The following is an 18,985-nucleotide window of genomic DNA, read 5'->3' as shown; positions in this document are numbered from 1 at the left end:
AAGGTCTTACAGCACAATTTTATGATAAGCAAAGTTATCCTATTGAGTGGCTTTACCTTTCTAATCAGTTAATCAAAACCCTGCAATTATATTTAGAAGAAGCTGCCAAGGTTGTCACTGTGGGAAGGACAAGATCCAAACAACTCTTTCGTATTGATCCTGCTGTGATTGTACTGCCTATTGATTTAAATCAATATTTGACTCTACTGACCGAGAAAAAGCAGCTGCTTTTGCTGCACCACTAAGAGAAACAGATCCCAGGTCTGATTCCCGGGGCTCCAAGAAGAACTCGACAACTGCATTCATCTGCTACCACTGTTAAAAGCCAGGCCACCTCAAGAGGAACTGCCCTAAGAGGCCCCATGGGCCATGCCCTGGATGCAAAGGAGACCACTGGAGATGGGTCTGCCCTCTGAGGTGGAGGCCCCAGAGATCAGACCCATGCTACCAGTTAGTCCAACAGGAATGAGAGGGCTTGGGGCATGGTCTGCCTTCTCCCTCTGGCCAGACCGTCATCTCCATCGAGGAGCCCTGGGTAATCATGACTACGGAGGAACAAGAAAACAGCCTGTTGCTAGACACAGGTGCAAGTCTCTCAGTCCTTCTTTTCAATCCTGGCCTTCCTTCCAGCCATCATACCTCAGTGAAAGGAGTCACTGGTGAGGAGGTAATATGCTATTTTTGACAACCCTTAGGCTGTAACTCCTTAATAGGTCCCTCTTGCATATCTCTGTCTTCCTGAGAAACCACTCTGAAGATACCACCACGTATTACAGCAGCCATTGATATTTTCCTACTAATCTATCCATAACTGTGTAAAGTTTGTAATGTTCCTATCCTATTTCATAACTGGATGTATGTTTATTATTATGTGTTTCCTACAACAACCATTGAGAATAGTTAATGATTTTTCAATAGGTCACTCATGTATAGCTCTATTTATTTTCTTTAGAAGCCACTTTGAAGATACCAAAGTATAGTACAACAACTCTTGATAATCTCCTACCTCTTTTTTCTGTAACTCACTATTATTTGTCTATTTGTTTTCCTGAGAAACTATTTTGTAGACAGTAATATGTAAAATGATAACCATTGATAATTTCCTACCATTTTGTCTGTAATTTGCTAAGTCCCCTCTATTATTATGTTATCCTTCTTTTATTCTTTAAAATAAAAAAAAAAAAATATTTGACTCTACTACAATAAACTCTATATTGGCAAGTAGCATCTGCAGATTTTATAGGACAAATTGATAATCATTTTCCCAGTGATCCTATCTTTCAATTTTTTCTCAAGCATTGTTGTATTATTTCAGAAATTACCAAATTTGAACCTATTTCTGATGCAGTAATCTATTTTACCAATGGTTCATCAAAGAGCAAGGCCGCCACTTGGGAGTAGGGGTTATCAACAGGTAATAGAGACTCCAGGACTTTCTGCACAAAGGTCTGAAATTACTGCTATTCTGTCATACAAAAATTTAACTCTAAACCTACTAACATAATTAATGATTCAACCTACGCAGTCTACCTTACTCAAAGACTTGAGAGTGCCACCCTATGGTCAATTTTAGACCCACCTCTATTTGCTTCTCAGGCTACAAAAGGCAATTCATAATGGAACGGTATCCTTTTATATTGGTCACATAAGGTCTCATTCTAATTTACCTGGATTTTTAACAATGGGAATCAGCAAGCTGATTCATTAATTGCTTTTACTACTCCATTTGATGCAGCTAGACAATCTCATTCATACCATCATCAAAATAGTAAGGCTTTGGCAAAGAATTTCAATTATCCAGATCTCAAACAAGACAAATTGTTATGTCCTGTTCTACTTGTCAAAAGGTTGCTATGCCTGTGCCACAAGAGGGCAGTAACCCCAGAGGCTTAAAATGTGATTATTTGGCAAATGGATATTACACACTTTTCTTCTTTCAGCAAACTGCAATAACTAAGGGATATTATTAACCTGATAGTCTAGGCTGTGCTGGAACTTTTAATCCTCCTGCCTCAGCCTCTCAGAGTGCTGGGACTATAGGTATGTATAATCAGCCATCCTGAACTTTTAGAAATAAACAAGGCAGGTCAAAGAATGACATCACCTCTGCATATCATGAGGAAACATACCGGAACTACCAGTAAGGTAGAGAAGAAATTGCAGAGGAATTCGAGAAGAAATGATTCCGATGGCCGCATCTTTCCATCAATATTTATCATCTTTGGAACTTCTGGAATGAGACTTATAGCAGCCTTGAAAAACGCATCAGCTACAAGAGAAAAGTAAAGTCGGAGTGTGAGAACTTTCGGAAAGGCAGGCTGGTTCCCTCTTCATGGTGTCTGGCAGAGATAGTCTTGAGAGGTATATGAGGTTCTGCAGGTCCAGAAGAGCAGTCCATCTGCAAACCAGGATGAACTCAGGACATCTGGATCAGAGAGCGCTGCTATTGTTATCAGCAGTCCAGTTTGAAGATCCTCAGCCAAATTCTCTTTAGAGTAAGTACAAAAAACAAGTTAGAAACTTTTACAGAAAGTCTAGAAGTGACAGTCACCTGGGCCGAGGGCTCTGGATTGGTTCCAGGAATCTCCATGCCCATCATGTGCAGGAGATGCTGGCATCAGGGCCACTTCATAGGTGGGAAACAGGCTGAGGACAAGGAGGGACGCATCCTAGGGCCCAAGCCTGAATCTTTTCCAGTGCTCACCATTTTACTAAAGAAATAACCGCTGAAGGAACAGACAGAACCAGGTGCACAGCATACATACATGTGCACACACTCACATGCACACACAAGCCTGTGCACACACTGCAGCTTTAGAGCCTTCTGACTGGGTCATGGTTCCAAATAATTTGGGAAATAAAGATATTTGAGGGGGCTGGGGATTTAGCTCAGTGGCACAGCGCCTGCCTGGCAAGCGCAAGGTCATGAGTTTGACTCCTAGTACCAGAAAACAAACAAACAAAAAAAAAAAACAACAAAAAAGATATTTGAAGAGACACAAAATAACTTATAAAAGCAAGATTTCACAAGATGGACTGTGAGAAAAACCTTGAGGTCAAGCACCCACCTGTTAAGAGAAGACTTAAACTACCTGATGGGATCAAAGTGCTCTATTCCCTTGCCACATGAGACAAGATCAGCTCGAGGGATGGGGAGAAAACATGGAACACGGTGCAGGGGCCATGTCGGGACAGAGGCCACGGTTAAGGAGAAGAGTATGTGCCTGCAGCTGGCTGAGAGTTTGTGGAGAAGGACATTCTTTAGTTCATCTTTCAATGTATTACCTATTTGGGACTTTGGGCCTGACCAAGCCATATGATTGTTTGGTTCTGGAGGAAGTCTAGCAAAAGCACTGGTATAAAAGGAAATGATAGTAGGACCTGTGTCCCTGTGGAAATCCGCTGGGACAACACCAGATGCCTTGCTGAAGATATGATGGCTAAGTCAAGTCTCACTCCTGTGATAATTAAGTTGTATTGTCTTTGCTAATCCTGTTAATGATTCCTCCAATCTGCCCTGTTGCTTTTTGTTTGTATCCCAATAAAAGGCTGAAGAAGACTGTAATCAATGAGACAGTGCTGGACGCTGAAGCCCCCTAATCCCATAATTTTGTCTCTCTTGTTTTTCTTTTCACCTGCGGCACCTCATTCCCAGAACCTGTCAACCTAGACAGAAACTGACTATACACTGACAGGAGTTTTCCTCCTGTATTTGAAAGAAGAAGTCACCATGAAATGGAGAGACTCCTTCTCCCAGAGCTTTGGGTACAAAGTGAGCTCTACTCTGAAATCCTTCTCCCCTGACTGCCACCCACAGCCTATGCGCATGACCTTTCCACACCCCCTAAGCCAAGTTACTGAGCATCAGCTGCAAAAAGGAACATTCACGGGCACTGTGGACACGCACAGACAGAAAAGCAAGTGGAAGAGTTGACAGCATAAGGTAGGTATGGTAGCTCACTCCTGTAATTCCAGCACTCAAAGCACCAAGTTTGAGGCCAGCCTGGGCTACACGGTGAGTTCAAGGCCTGCCTGAGCTACATAGTGAGACCCTACCTCAAAACAAATGCAGCACAAAATTGACTGGACAAATGTGGCTATGTGACAAGACCATGTAATCACACTAGTTAGTACCTCAGTGCTAGGAGCCTACTCTGTACGGTGGTCTAAGTTAGAAATGAAGCAGCTGATCTCAGCCTTGCTGGAAGACAGAAATTAACTACAGGGCCAAGGCAAAGGCACGTGATATTGATCCTGGGATACACCTCTCAGAAAGAGCTAGGAGCTACAAGGCCTTTCATCTTAATACCAATAAGCAGTATTTTGCAGGGTGGCAGGGGATGAACCCAGGGCATCCACACTGAGCAACATTCTCAGCCTTTTTAAAATTTTTAGACAGGGCCTTGGTAATTTGCTAAGTTGCCCATGCTAGACTTGGAACATGTGATCCCTCCTCCTCCGCCTCCCAGAGTACTGGGATTACAGAGTACTGGGATTACTGCGCCCAGCTTTTGCACACAGGCTGCAGGGGAGGATGTAGCCCTTCAGACAGAGGTGGTGGAAATGCAAGTCTGTGAAAGCTATGTGCCAGGCACCCTGCGAAGGTGCAGGGTTCACCTGGCCCTGAACAGTCATGATAATGCCATGAGGTACTTTGCCCAGAGAGGCAGGACTTGAAGCCAGGTCAGACTGTGAAGCTCAAACTTCCCAACCCTCTCACTGTAGCTCCTTTGTGTAGTGGTTCCTGTTAAAGACAAGAGAAAAAAGCCTTTTTTGCTGATGAATCTTTGTGTTCTTTTATTATAATTTGTGGTTCACTGCTTTCTCTTTTTGCTCTGGCTGCCTTGGCTGCTGGGAGGCTCAGAGCTAGTTTTCCTCTTTGGTTGGAAAAACTCACCTCAGCCCACATTTCTGATCTAGTTATTCCTCACCCTCAGCCCTTGTGTTTGTGATTTCTGGCTTTTATTATGTCAAAAAGCTGTTAGTGCAAAAGTTACCTTAGATCAAGCAGAGAAGTAGGTTGGGCAGAGATACTTAACACACAGTATGAGCTGTAGGAGATCCTCAAGGGCTGGGCTGAGCACCCCACATAGGTCTCTGAAGTGGATTCTCCTGTTTCCCTCCTTCCCAGGAAGGCAGAGGCTCAGTGGGCTTTCGGGTGGCATGTCTAGAAGCTTTGCAGCAGTCTCCTTGCCAGCACCCTCACATGCAAAGGGATCTGACTCGGCACTCAGCAGCTAAGCACACCACCCATTATGCACCAGACAAAGAGCTCAGAAGAAGAGCTTGAAACAACAAAAACACAAACAACCCGGTTCAAAACAGGCAAGGAACTGAAAGACATTCCTACAGTGAGGACGTGCAAAAGGCCAACAGGCATCTGAAAAGATGCTTAAATGCTCTAGTTATCAGGGAAGTGCAAACCCAAATCACAGAGTGAGACACCACTTCACACTCACTAGGAGAACAAGGATGGATGGATGGATGGGAGGGAGAAGAAAAGAAGGAGAAGAAAAAAGAAAGTTAAGGAAAAAATAAAAGCACAAGTACTGGCAAGGGTGTGGAGAAACTGGAAAGTATCTGAATGGTGGGTGGAGATGTACATAAAACAGTACAGCTGCTGAGGAAAAACTTGGTGATTCCTCAAAGAGTTAGACGCAGAATTACAATCTGACGCAGCCATTCCACACCAGGTGTACACCTCAAATAACTGAAAGCAGGACTCACAGAGACACACTTGTGTGCATCAATGTTTGTGACTGCATTATTCAAAATGCAAACAGCAGAAACAACCCAAGGGTCCACCAACGGATGAACAAATAAACGAGATCCAGTTAACCCATAAAATAGCATATTACTGAGCCTTAAAAATGAATGGAATTCTGACTCATGCGATAACACAGATGAGGTCTGGAAAGATTATGTTAAGTACATCAGACGTGAAAAGATAAATACTGAATGAGCACACTTGCATGAGGTACCCAGAACAGGTAAACACAGAGACACTGTAGATTGGGAAGAGTGGGGAGGGGAAGTTACTACTTAATGGGTACAGAGTTTCCATTCTGTTTGGGGCAATGAGGTTCTGGAAATGGAGCAAAGACTATTAGTGCCGCTGACCTATACGCTTAAATAAATTTTTATACACTTCACCACAGTAAAATGGAAGACCTAAATCTACTCCTTAGCATTAGTGGATATCTGGATCCCACCACGACTGGCTGTCCTCCTTCAGGAAAAGCCCACTGTCCCCATGCTGGAGGTGGTGGGGGTGAGGGTGAGGGGCAAGCGGGTGCTTTCAGTAAAAACTTCACAAAAATCACAAATCAAGGCCAAGAGCTCTTTTCAGTGGAGCCTAAAATTTTGCTCCAAGCAACTTGAGAGACCATTTGTTTTTTCTATTTATGTGCTCATGACTGAGTGGCCCAGAGAATGTGCCTATTATTATGTCTCGTTAAAGAGAGAGCAGCTTTGTCCCTTGCACCCTGCTCCTCTCACCCACCCCACCCAGTTCCCATTCTGCAGGAGGGAGCTAAAATAAACAGTTATTTAGGGGTGGGGCGTGCAGGGTTCCAAAGTGGATTTTTATTTCTATCCTCAACAGGCATGCCCCCGATAGAAGACACTATCTGGGAGCCTTCTCAGTGTTGTTAGCTTTGTAATTATAACTCCAATCTAAGTGAAAACAGGTTTTCCTCACAGTTCAGAGTTCTGAAACTCATATCAACATCACATTTTTCTTTTTCTTTTTTTTTTTTTTTTTTTTTGGCAGAACTGTGGATCAGACCCAGTGCTTGAGCTGCATTCCCAGCCCTTTGTATTTTTTATTTGGAGACAGGGTCTCCCTAAATCACTCCAGGCTGGGCTCAAACTTGCAATCCCACTGCTTCAGCCTCCCAGAGTGCTGGGTTATAGGCGTGCACCACCACGCTCGGCTTTCTCCTGTCTTCTTTACCAGATTCCTAAGGCATGAATAATCTTCCTTTGTCCTTCAGCCTTGCTTCTAATCTCTTTCTCTTCTTCTATTTCTTTATTTTTTCCTCTTATCCCTTTTAAATTTTCTCCCCTTAGGGTAAAATCATCCACTGAGTGGGTATTTTCTGATGTGTCTTAGATTTTGTCATATAACTACAAATTTTGTGCCTATGCCTAAAGACAGCAAATTAATAGTTATCACAGTTTGCCATTTCCAGTCTGTAGTCGATGCTATTCTTACTACTGATTATACTACTTTATTCAAGGTGTGATCAACTGTGATCAATTGAACTTCCTTGTATGTCAATAGCCAGATTGTCTGGGGGTCATAAACAATACTACATTCCAGTACCAAAGAACAGGGTATTGGGCCAAACAGGCTGCAACCTTTCATCCCCAATAAACTAAAGGGGCAGGACCCTTCAGTGGAACTGAAGGTACAGGCTTGCTGGGGCTATCCACTACACTGTCATAAATCTATGACTGGCTTGCTAGGATTAATCAACATGGATCTAGACTCTGTTAGCCCACTCTGTCTACCAGTGAAAGCAGAGACACACCCTGAAGTGGACATTTCTTTTCTTCTTTTTTCTTTTCTTTTTTTGACTTTGTTTTCTACTTTTTGTTGATTGATTGTCTTGTTTTATGAGGGTGAACACTACTGTAGTTTTGTTGTTCTGTTCTGTTCTTGTTTTTATTTCTTCCTTCTCTCTTTTTAACCAGTTTTCCAACATTCAAGTAATATTCTTTTGTCTAATAGCCTTGCTTCTAATCTCTTTCTCTTATTCTATTTCTCTACTTTTCTCCCCTGAAGGTAAATCACCATACTGCGGGCTTATTTATTGTATACAATTTTCTGGGTTTTTTTAGATTTTGTTATATAACCACAAACCTAGTTCATACAGTTAAAGGTGGCAAATTAGTAGGTACCACAATTTGTCATTTGCTAGGTTGTGTTTGATACTATTGTTACTGCTGACTGCACTACTTTAGCCAAAGTAATATAACTGTTCTAATAAATTGTTCTTCCTGGTATGCCAAGGCTGAGATTGCCAGTACCAAAGAACCAAGGGCTAGGCCAAATAGGCAACAACTTCTCATCCCCAGTAAATTGAAGAGACAGGATCTAGCAACAGACTTAAAACCCAAAAGCCAGCTACATCTCAAAGACATCTCTGAGAAGTAGTCATTTCCTAAGGGTTCTAAACACTAGCAATAAAGCTACCTGCCATAAGCAATTTATAAGCATCAACTCAAGAATTAAGAAAATAGAAAATAAGAAAACACTTAACCAAGATGCAACTCCAGACTTCCAGCTCACCAAAGCCAAACGCAGAAGGCAATGAAGTGGAACAATGCAAAAGCCACCCCCACCAGGACTCTCTGAAGTGTTAACACTGGAAGTAACAAAGCAGATGAATGAGGCATTAGAAAATATCAAATCAGAAATAATTTCTCAGATAACTAGAGAGATGGTGACCATAATGAAATACATGGTTAGTGACTCTAGAGCAGATACAGAAAAAAAAATAAATAAATAAAGGAGCTCAGGGAAATGATGGAAACCATGAATGCCCAACATAGGAAAGACATGGAATCCATGAAACAGATTCAATCAGATATGCAGGAGATTAAATTTCCCTTAAAGCTGGGCATGGTGGCACACGCCTGTAATCTCAGCACTTGGGAGGTTGAGGCAAGAGGATTGTTGCAAGAGTTCAAGGCCAGCCTGGGCTACATAGTGAGCTCAAGGACAGCTTGAACTGCATCGCGAGACCCTGTCTCAAAAAGACAATAATAATAATAATAAAATAAAAAAACAAAATTCCATTAAAAGTATATGTGGCAGAATGAGCTAACATAAGAACAGACTATCAGATATAGAAGAAAGATTTCTTGAAAACATCAGGCACCATGAAAAATCAATTCAACAGCTGTTAGATGATGTAAAAACGAATAACATAAGCTTGATCAGAGTTAATGAAAAAGCAGGAGATAGAGCCAACAACATAAAAAAAAAACCTGTTCACAGAAGTAATAGCAGAAAACCTCCCATATGCAACAGATTAAAATTAGACCCATATCTTTCACCATGCACTAAACTCAAGTTGAAATGGATTAAAGATCTAAATATTAAAACAGAAACACTAAATCTACTAGAAGATAGAATAGGTAAAACCTTTTTTTTTTTTTTTTTAGGTAGAACTCTTGATACTGGTATAGACCAAGATTTTATGAAGAAAACCCAAATCACACAGTAAATATCACCAAGAATCAACAACTGGGATCTCATCTTATTAAAATGCTCTTCCATAACAAGAGAAACCACCAACCAAGTAAAGAGACAACCCACAGCGTGGGAAAAAATTGTGCCAGCTGTTCCTCACACAAAGGACTACTATCTAGAATATATAAAGAACTCAAAAGAAGAACTCAAAAAAAAAAAAAAAATCAGACCCCCAAATTTAAAGACCCAATCCAAAAACGGGCATCTGAAATGAATACACTTCTCAGATGAAGAAGTAGAAACAGGAAATAAATACATGAAAAAACATTTAACATCACTGATCATTTAAAAGATACAAATTAAAACAACACTGAGATTCTTTTTCACTCCAGAAAGAAGGACTATTATCAAGAAATCAACCAGTAACAAATGCTAGCAGGACTGTGGGAAAAAAGGAACCTTTTTTCCTCCACTGTTGGTGCGAGTACAGACGGTGCAATGACTGTGGAAATCAGTGTGGAGATTCCTAAAAAAACTTAAACTAGTGGTTCCATTTGACACAGCTATTCTTGGTATTTTCCTGAAAGAATTAAACACATCATACTATAGCAATATGCACACTCACGTTTACAGGGGCACAGTTTATAATAGCTAAATCTTGGAAACAGCCAAAATGCCTATCAAGAGATGAATGGATAAATAAGACATACTTTTAAAAAATGTATGATGAAGAACTACTTTGCCATAAAGAAGGATAAAGTTGAGAGATTTCTAGCTAAGTGGATGCACCTTGAGACCATACTCTTAAGTGAAATAAACACACAAGTTCAAAAAAAAAAAAAAAAAAAAAAAATCATGAGCATTTCTGGACCTGAATAACAAATTCACTGAGAGAGAAATAGGAAAACAAAACTTTTCATAATACCATCAAGAAAAATGAAATACTTAGGAAACAAAGAAAATGGAAAAACATCCTCTGTTCTTGGATAGGCAGAAACAATATTGTGAAAGTGGCCACACTTCCAAAAGTGTTACACAGATTTAATGCAATACCAGTCAAAATACCACTAGTATACCTGACAGAACTAGAGCAAACAATCCTAAAATTCATGTAGAACCAGAAAAAAACTAAAATAACAAAAGCAATTTTGGTCAACAAGGGCAAGGTAGCGGGTATCACAATCCCCTATCCAAAGTTATACTACAAAGCTACTGTGATAAAAACAGCATGGTACTGGCAAAAAAAACAGACCCAAAGATCAGCAGAACAGAACAGATGATGTGGAAACAACTACAAGCACATTCAGATACCTTATCTTTGACAAAGGGGCCACATACCTTCACTAGAAAAAAGTCAGCTTCTTTAATAAATGGTACTTTCCACATGCCTACAATTAAACCTAGACCTGAATCTCTCCCCATGCACTAAACTACATTTGAAATGGATCAAATATCTAAATATAAAAACAAAAACAATGTGCTGGAAGACAGAATAGGTAAAACTCTTGAAGATATAGGTATAGGTAAAGACCTTATGAACAAAACCCTGACTGTACAGGAAATAGTACAAAGAATCAAGAACTGGGATCACATCAAATTAAAAAGCTTTTGCACAGCATAAGAAATAACCAACAAAGTGAAGAGACAAACCACAGGCTGGGAAAAAATTTTTACCAGCTACTCTTGAAAGGACTAACATTTAAAATACATAAAGAACTTTAAAAAATCAAATCCCCAAAACTTTAAAACCCAATACAAAAAGGGGCATCTGAAATGAATACACATTTCTCAGATGAAGAAGCACAAACAGGAAATAAATATATGAAAAAATGCTCAACACCATTGGTCATTTGAGAGATGCAAATTAAAACAACACTGAGATAATATCTCACTTCAGAAAGAATGGTTATCATCAAGAAATCAACCAATAACAAACGCTGACAAGGTTGTAGGGGGAAAGGAACCCTTCTCCATTGCTCATGGGAGTATAAACTGGTATGACCACTATGGAAATCAGTATGGAGATTACTCAAAAAACTAAAAGTAGAGGTTCCATTTGACCCAGCTGTTCCTCTTCTAGGTTATCTTCCTGAGTTCAAAGCATCATATTACAGTGATAATATACATACCTATGTTTATAGCAGCACAATTTACAATAGCTAAATCTTGGAAACAGCCCATATGCCCATCCACGGATGAATGGATAAAGAAAATTTGGTATTTATATATAATGGATTACGACGCTGCCCTAAATAAGGATAAACTTCAGTCATTTGTAGGGAAATAGATGGACCTCGAGACCATAATCTTAAGTGAAATAAATCAGACACATAGTTTAAATAGCACATTGTTTCTCTTGCATGAGAAACCCAAAGGGTAAGTAAGGAGCATAATGGAGGACAGATATTGGGAAAGAGGAAGAACATGTTTAAATGGGAATGGGAACAAGAGAGGGGGAAAGGAAGGAAGGGAAAAGGAAAATAAAGGAAATGAAAGGAAAAATGGACACAAAGCTTCTGTAATTGGGGAGAAGAAAAAGTGCTAAAGGGAGAGGAAGGAAATGGAAAAAATAAAAATTAAGATGCATTATGTACAGGTATAAATTCTCTATGATGAATGTCATCAATATGTATGACAAATAGGTACTTTAAAAAATAAAGGAGAAAAAAACATAAAACCTCATTCTTTGCCCAAGCTGATCCTGGGCCCAAATGATCCTCCCGTTCAGCCTCCTGAGTAGTTGGGACTGTAAGTGTGCACCACTGGGCTTGGCTAATATCAACATTATACTGTATTACATTTTATTGGCTTTTATTAAAAGCCAAAAAGGCCAAGGAAGATGATTCATGACAAAATGAATTAAATAGGATTTTTCATTTTGTTTTGTTTTTTGAGACAGGGTCTCACTGTGTAGCTTAGGCTGATCTTGAACTCATTATCCAGCCCAGGCTGGCTCAAACTCAGGAAGATCCTCCTGCCTCAGCCTCTGGAGTATTGGGATTTACAGGCATGCACCATCACACTCAGCAGGACACATTTTCTCTTAACCTACAGAAAGAAGAAATAAGAGTTCCATTCATAAAAAAGTATTATCCCAGCTGTGTGTGGTGGTGGTCCATGCCTATAATCCAAGCAACTAAAGAGGCTGAGGCAGGAGGATCACAAGTTTGAGGCCAATCTGGGCAATTCACCAAGACCATGCCTCAACATAAAAAAATTCAAATAAAAAAGGACTGGTGATGTAGCTCAGTGGTAAAACCCAAGACTACAAATCATTGTCATTTTCATCATCATCATCATCATCCCATGGCTGTTGCTGTTTTAAGGAAGCACCACCCTGGGCCCCAACCAAGCAAGGTCCTCCTAAGATGGAAGACCACACGTCTTGTGGGCACCACTGGCACAGACCACTTTATGCAGTAAATGTGCCAAGGAGGCCATTCTGACCAGCTCCTCCACGCTACGAGCTGTTCTCAGGGAGCAAGTGCTCCACACAGCCAGCCACTTGCCAGGATTCTTCTTCCTGAGGCCTAGAAAGGCTTCACACTGTGCTCTGGGGCCTCTTCTGGCTCCTGCAGAGGACTCTGGGACCAGTGGCTTCCCTGAAGAACATCCCCCCAAGGAGCTGCACTGCTATCTGTTTCGTTTGAAGGCTCTGAATCAACAACAGGCTGCACAACTGCCGGGAAGCTTCAAACTGCTCAGAATTAAGACACAAATTTGTTCAGTGTTCACAAAAGCAAAACTTGGGGAACAATCCAAATAGTTTTCATCAGTAGAAACATTTTGTCAGTGAAAAAAATAGGGAGAGAGGTTGGGGAAAAGAATTTATAGCACTTCCAAAATAGAGAAACAGAATACTGACCAGCTATTACGAAGATTGGGGTAGAGTATGTATTGCTATCGGGTGGCGGGTAGGGTGCACCAGATTTACTGATGAGCTGAAAAAACCTATGAACACCATTATAGAAGGCTCAGAGTCATCTCTTTTCTAAGGAAAGAGGGATTACATATGAGAATACATGGAAAGGATCGAGGAAGGAGGGGAAGGCAGGCAGATAGAAAGGCAGAGAGAATATAAGAATAACGATTATTGGGGCTGGGGATTTAGCTCAGCGGCAAAGCGCCTGCCTGGCAAGCGCAAGGTCGTGAGTTCGGTTCCTGGTACCGGAGAAAAACCAAAAAAAAAAAAGAAAAATTAAAAAAATTAAAGAATAACGATTATTTTAATGGACACACAGGAAAAAAAAAATGAGAAAAATATCCAAAAATAGATTTTTAGTGGAAGGAGAGGGGAGATAGGCCAGATTATTGGAGGGTTTTTGGGGGGTTTTTTGGTGGTGGTGGTGGTAGTACTGGGAATTAAACCCAAGGCCCTTGCACTGAGCCACATTCCCAGCCCCTTTATTTTCATTTCAAGACAAGTTCTCACTAAGTCTCTAAATTGCCCAGGCCGGTCTTGTACTTGTGATCCTCCTGCTCAGCCATTCAGAGTGCTGGGATTACAGGCTTGCAATGCCACACTTGGCCTACTGGAGGCTTTCATTTTGGGAGTTTTGCTTTTTCAAAGTCTGACATTTCTGTATTGGAATTTTTTCAAATGAACATTCCAAATTTTTATACTAAAAAAATCATCAAAATTTAAAATAGCATACAGACTGCCTCTAATTTCAGCAGGATACAGGAAATCTCCCCAAATATCCTCCAGAACAATAAAATAAATTTGGATTTAACTATGACCTACAGGAGCATGTTCGTCCCTTGGTGTCCTTGGCACTGGATGCCTGGATTATGACTCACTACATGAATCACAGGAGATACCAAAAGTGATAAGGGACCACCTTCAGAGATGGTGATGTTTTCTAAATAAAGTGTTAGATCAGTGCTAATGGAAATCTATACTACTTGTCAGAATCATAAATTTCCGAGGTCACAGAAGACCTCAAAGGCAATCACTTTCACTCCACTCCCAGACTTTCAAACTATCACATCTTCCAACATAACTGAACCGGACAGCTGTCCCAGTCCAGGGAATGCCAGAACAGAAACACCACCATTTATAACAAAATGTTCCAATGGCTGATGATTCTCATCCCTTGAATATACTTTTCTAACAAAGGGTTCTGCCTATCAGAATTATTCATTCTTTCAAGATCCAGAAAGCCCACTGCAAAACATTTATACTAATCTTCAATATTTTCTCTTGCTGTACAGATTTAGGTTTGGATTAACCATATCACCATAATGGTAATTACCACAAAAATGCTGTATCAGGAACATCCAATTTCTGCACACTTTCTCTGCATCAAAGATGTGCTGTCACCCAGGTATGGGATGCCTCTGGTAAAGCCTCATGGCCTCAGGGAACAGCTCACTATCCACAGCCAAATTAGGTATTAGGATCTGATCCTATTGCTAGCCTGTGTTTTGTGACAGAACTTGTTGTTAAAGCAGTTCAAGATCCACTATTTCAGTGATGTGTATACAGAGTAAGATTTAAAGGAGCATGAATGCCTAGGGACAATTAAACATGCCACTCATCATCACTTAATTGTTACCAGTGACAGCTTAATCTAACCCTGATTTTGCCACCTGGTTTATACAGCATGCCCTTTATGTTCACGCTGTCAGCACTTAATGGGGAAGTCCACTTGGGAGATATAAATTATTTCCTCGTTTCAGGAGTCCCATCAGGAGGCTCCTGTATACCTGCTCTCACACTGAGCTGAGCTCGCTCAGCCCCACAGGTCACCTAACTCCTATCTGTGGACACTGCAGAGGTGACAAGTCTGTCATCCCTGTGGGGGCTCAGAGGAGGCTATGCATAATTGAGCTATTATTTTTGAACTAAGTATTGGCTTTCCTGTAGATTCCTTAAGGTTCTGCATATGAGAAATCATTTGGTGGGCCAGGAATATAATTCAGTGGTGTAAGCACTTGCCTGGCAAGCCTGAGGAAATGAGTTCAGTTCTTGGTACCAGAAAAAAGAAAAGAAAAATCATTTGGTTCTTAAAACTCTAAAAGCAGAGTAGAGTCAATGCACACTGCACCTATAACCCCAAGGCAGCTTTCATTGTGAGATGTTATGATGGTCACAGAGCAGCTACTGTGTGTTGCCAGGAGGCCAAGTATGCTAAGGCCATTTTAATCTCATTTGCTCTTCACAGGTAACACTGTGATCACTGCCACTTTATAGATGGGGAAACTGAGGTACAGACAGGTCAACTTGTCCAAGAGCACCTGACTGCTAAGTGGTACAGTCAGGGCTGGCACCAATGCATTCCAAGACTTAAAAGTCACTGTTAGCCAGGCATGGTGATGCATGTGTGTAATTCCAACTTTCTGGGAGGCTGAAGCAGGAGGATCACAAGTTGAGCCTAGCCTGGGCAACTTAGTGAGATCCTGTTTCAAAAATAAAAAATGAGCTAGATACGTAATTTAGCACAAAAACCCTGGGGTCCAACCCCTAATACCAGGAGAAAGTTATCGTTAATGTAGGCCTTGTCTCAATATTCTACTGCTGGCCAAACATACTGATAGGGCAAGAGAGACTCCATTTTCTTTTTTTAACTCCATATTAAGAGAAATCACTTAAGTTCACTTAAACTATACTTGACCCCACTCTTAACCCCTCCCCTTGGTTAGTTATCAACCCACTTAAAGGACATCAGTGTCATAAAGTGAGAACAGGACAAATTGGGAAATAGTTTAAAAGTTAAACTGCAATGGTCATCTGGAAACCAGCTGTCCAACGGCTTCTAGGAAAAATAAACTTTGTGATAATTGTGTGACATTCTTTTAAGATTCCCAAAAATGAAGTAATGGTTACTATGGAAACCTAAAAATGTACTTAAACTGAAGGTGAGACCCAGATTGGCGCAGATATCTTCTGTGGCTCCTGGTTAGAGGCTGTCCATCAGCCAGCTCAATAAAGCTTTGCTCATTCCTGCTCTTTCAGTCTCTTGTGAATGCTGTTCTCGATGAACTCACTTGCCATATCAAGGCCAGGTAATTCCACTCTTCTATGTCTTTCAGACCATTTACTCTACCTAGAATGCTGATCATTCCTTCCTCCTCCCCTTCCCCACATCCTCCTCATAAATATGTATTCTTTCTAGACCTATCTTAAACACTACTTCCACTGTAAAATATAGTCATCTTTCAGTATCTGCAGGGGATAGATTCCAGGACCCCTGTGGATACCAAAATCTGTGGATACCAAAATCCCTTATGTAAAATGCTACAGTATTTGCATACAACCTATGCACAACCTCCATGTACTTTAAATCATCTCTGGACTACTGATAATGCCTTATATGATACAAAAGTCATGTAAGTAGCTGTTACACTGTTTAGGGAATAATGACAAGGGAAAAGGTCTATACATGTTCAGTTCAAATGCGACTGTCCTCTCCCCATCCTCAAATATTTTCCGTCTGTGATTAGTAGAACTCTCAAAAGCAGAACCTGAGTTTCCAATGGGCTGACTATACTCCCACTTTTGAGATTAGAAACTGTAAAGATAAAGGAACAAAAGCAAAAATGTAAAATAAAGGGCGAAACAAGCTGCTCTTGCTGGGGCATGTTAATGATCATTCAGAAAAGAGCCACCAACAAAGAAAGGTAAAAAGTTACACCTGGTATATGGGCTAAAAGCAAACACAAACATTGCTGGGCTTCTCTAGGCGGGAAGCATATGCCCAAAGAAATGATTTGCAAGTCTTTCATTTCTGCGAAGTACTGCTGGTAAGGGGCAGGAAGAGGACTTGCACCAGGTCCCAGCATGATCCAGTCTGCGTGTAGCACAGCTGTGAGCAAAGCCACAGAACCAGCCTGCCCCACATGGGTCCACTGTGAGCATCAGAACTGGCCTGACAAGGGTTCACGTGTTTATTTGTAGGGCTAGACCCAACCCTGGCAAAGCCATGGGCTGATAAAGAAGATGCAATCAAAGCTGGATTACGGAAGGCAAGAAAATGAATTGGGGGAAGGGCAATGTTTTATAACCTGCTGGAAAGGGAGGATGTTCAGGGACAAAAACAAAAGCAGCCTATTTCCATGAGCTTCATTTAATTTATATTTAGCCTTCCCCTTCTCAGTAATTGAATGCATTATTTATTTTGGCCAGCAATTGCTATATGTGGCTTTCAGAACAACAATAATAGGCTTTTAAGGTTTAGTGCCACAGCATTTCAGAGACCTGGATAAAATCATCAGATAAATTTTTAAACATAGAATGGACACCACATTCCTGCTCCCCAGCAATTGCTTCAAGTGCGGGATCAGGTGGTGAGGAGCCCAAAGTTCTAACACTGTGCAGATTAACACAGGTCCCTTGGTGTGGACCCCTGGCATCACAGGGTAGCACCACAGAGAAAAAAATCCTTCAAATTCTCTTTTTTTTGGGTACCAGGAATCGAGCTCAGGACCTCACACTTGCCAGGCAGGCGCTGTGCCACTGAGCTATATCCCTGGCCCTTTCAAACTCTCCTTGAACACTTCTTGAAACAGCAAATCTTTGATCAAGGAGGAGATGTAATTAGCTTGGGAAATTCTTTCTTTTTTTTAAATAGCGTGAAGCCCAATAGGGGCATCAGGCATAAATTTGTCAAAGATCTACAATATTCAATGTCCTAGTCCTGGTCGGAAAGTTGGAAGAAGAAACTTTAGACCTCCAGAGCCTTCACTTGAAGTCTGCAGCTCTGGTCTCTGCAGCTCATGATTCATGGCTCATGCTGCAGGTAAAACAAAACTCTGGAGTCCGTCTTGCGTCTAAACTGTTCTTGAAGCCAGGAGTGTTGGCACATGCTTGTAATCCCAGCACTTGGGAGGGGGAGGCAGGAGGATCACTGTGAGTTCAAGACCAGCTTGGACTAAAAAGTGAGCTCAAGGCCAGCCTGACCTGCATAGCGAGACTTTGTCTCAAAAAGACAAAAAATAATAATAATAAAAATAAACTTTTTAAACATCCCAAGAAGGAATCAATGTATAAGAAGATTTAAACTTTCTAACATCCAAGGAAGTACCTTCTGATTTTCATTTTGCATATCATCAGGTTTTTGGTGGCAGTTGCCACTTTTTGTCTTACTTTGTTCCTTCCTAACCTATTATCCTCAACAAAGCAAGGAGAAATTACCAACACACAGTGAGCACAGGTGTCTGTCCTACAATAAACAAAGTGACAGAAAATGTCAGCATGAGATATATGTGAGGATGACAAAAAGGATGGCAATAGCGGGGCTGGGGTTTAGCTCAGCGGCACAGTGCCTGCCTGGCAAGCGCGAGGTCATGAGTTCAATTCCCAGTACCAGGGGAAAAAAAAAAAAAGGATGGCAATAGAGCATGACAGAGCAGCTACTTGAGCCAGGGTGGTCCACAAGGAGCTGTGGCTTGGGCTGAGGATGCAGCTCAGCAGTAGTGTGCTTGGCTACCATGCTCAAAGGCCCAAGTTTCATCCCTAGCATCATAAACAAAAACAACAAACAAGCACACAAGCCAAGAGCTGTGGCTTCTCATTACTTGTCTTGCAAATCTGAGGGAAAGAACATTCTAGAGATTGGGAACAACAACTACAAAGGCTCTGACTTGGGAAGCAGATTAGTATGTTCAAACAACAGAAAATGTCTGTCCTGGCTAAAGCTTATTTTGAGATGCAGTCAGAAGGCAGGCACTGGATCACATGGGATTCAGGGACAAGGTGTCTAATTCCCAAAGCTGGGAAGCTCCTAAAGACTCCAGGGGTTGAAAGCAAAACCAGACAGTGTGAAAAGGTTCCTCCAGGGC

The 18,985-nt window shown here is 41.2% G+C and overlaps 1 protein-coding gene across 7 annotated transcripts in view; it reads right to left on the bottom strand.

Annotated features, from left to right (window-relative positions):
- Positions 1-18,985, bottom strand: part of LOC102009884 (chromosome unknown open reading frame, human C16orf62) — a 123,164-nt gene that overhangs the window by 21,486 nt on the left and 82,693 nt on the right. For all 7 annotated transcript variants that reach the window (XM_005391112.2, XM_005391113.2, XM_013517710.1 and 4 more), the window contains one exon: positions 2,130-2,269. In XM_005391112.2, the coding sequence (XP_005391169.1) occupies positions 2,130-2,269 (140 nt within the window). The remainder of the gene's footprint in view (positions 1-2,129; positions 2,270-18,985) is intronic.

Source organism: Chinchilla lanigera, unplaced genomic scaffold (genome assembly GCF_000276665.1).
Source record: "Chinchilla lanigera isolate Chin_1 unplaced genomic scaffold, ChiLan1.0 scaffold00041, whole genome shotgun sequence".
Classification (NCBI taxonomy): domain Eukaryota; kingdom Metazoa; phylum Chordata; class Mammalia; order Rodentia; family Chinchillidae; genus Chinchilla; species Chinchilla lanigera.
Note: the sequence above shows the minus strand (reverse complement) of the source record. Positions and strands in the feature narration are given on the sequence as shown.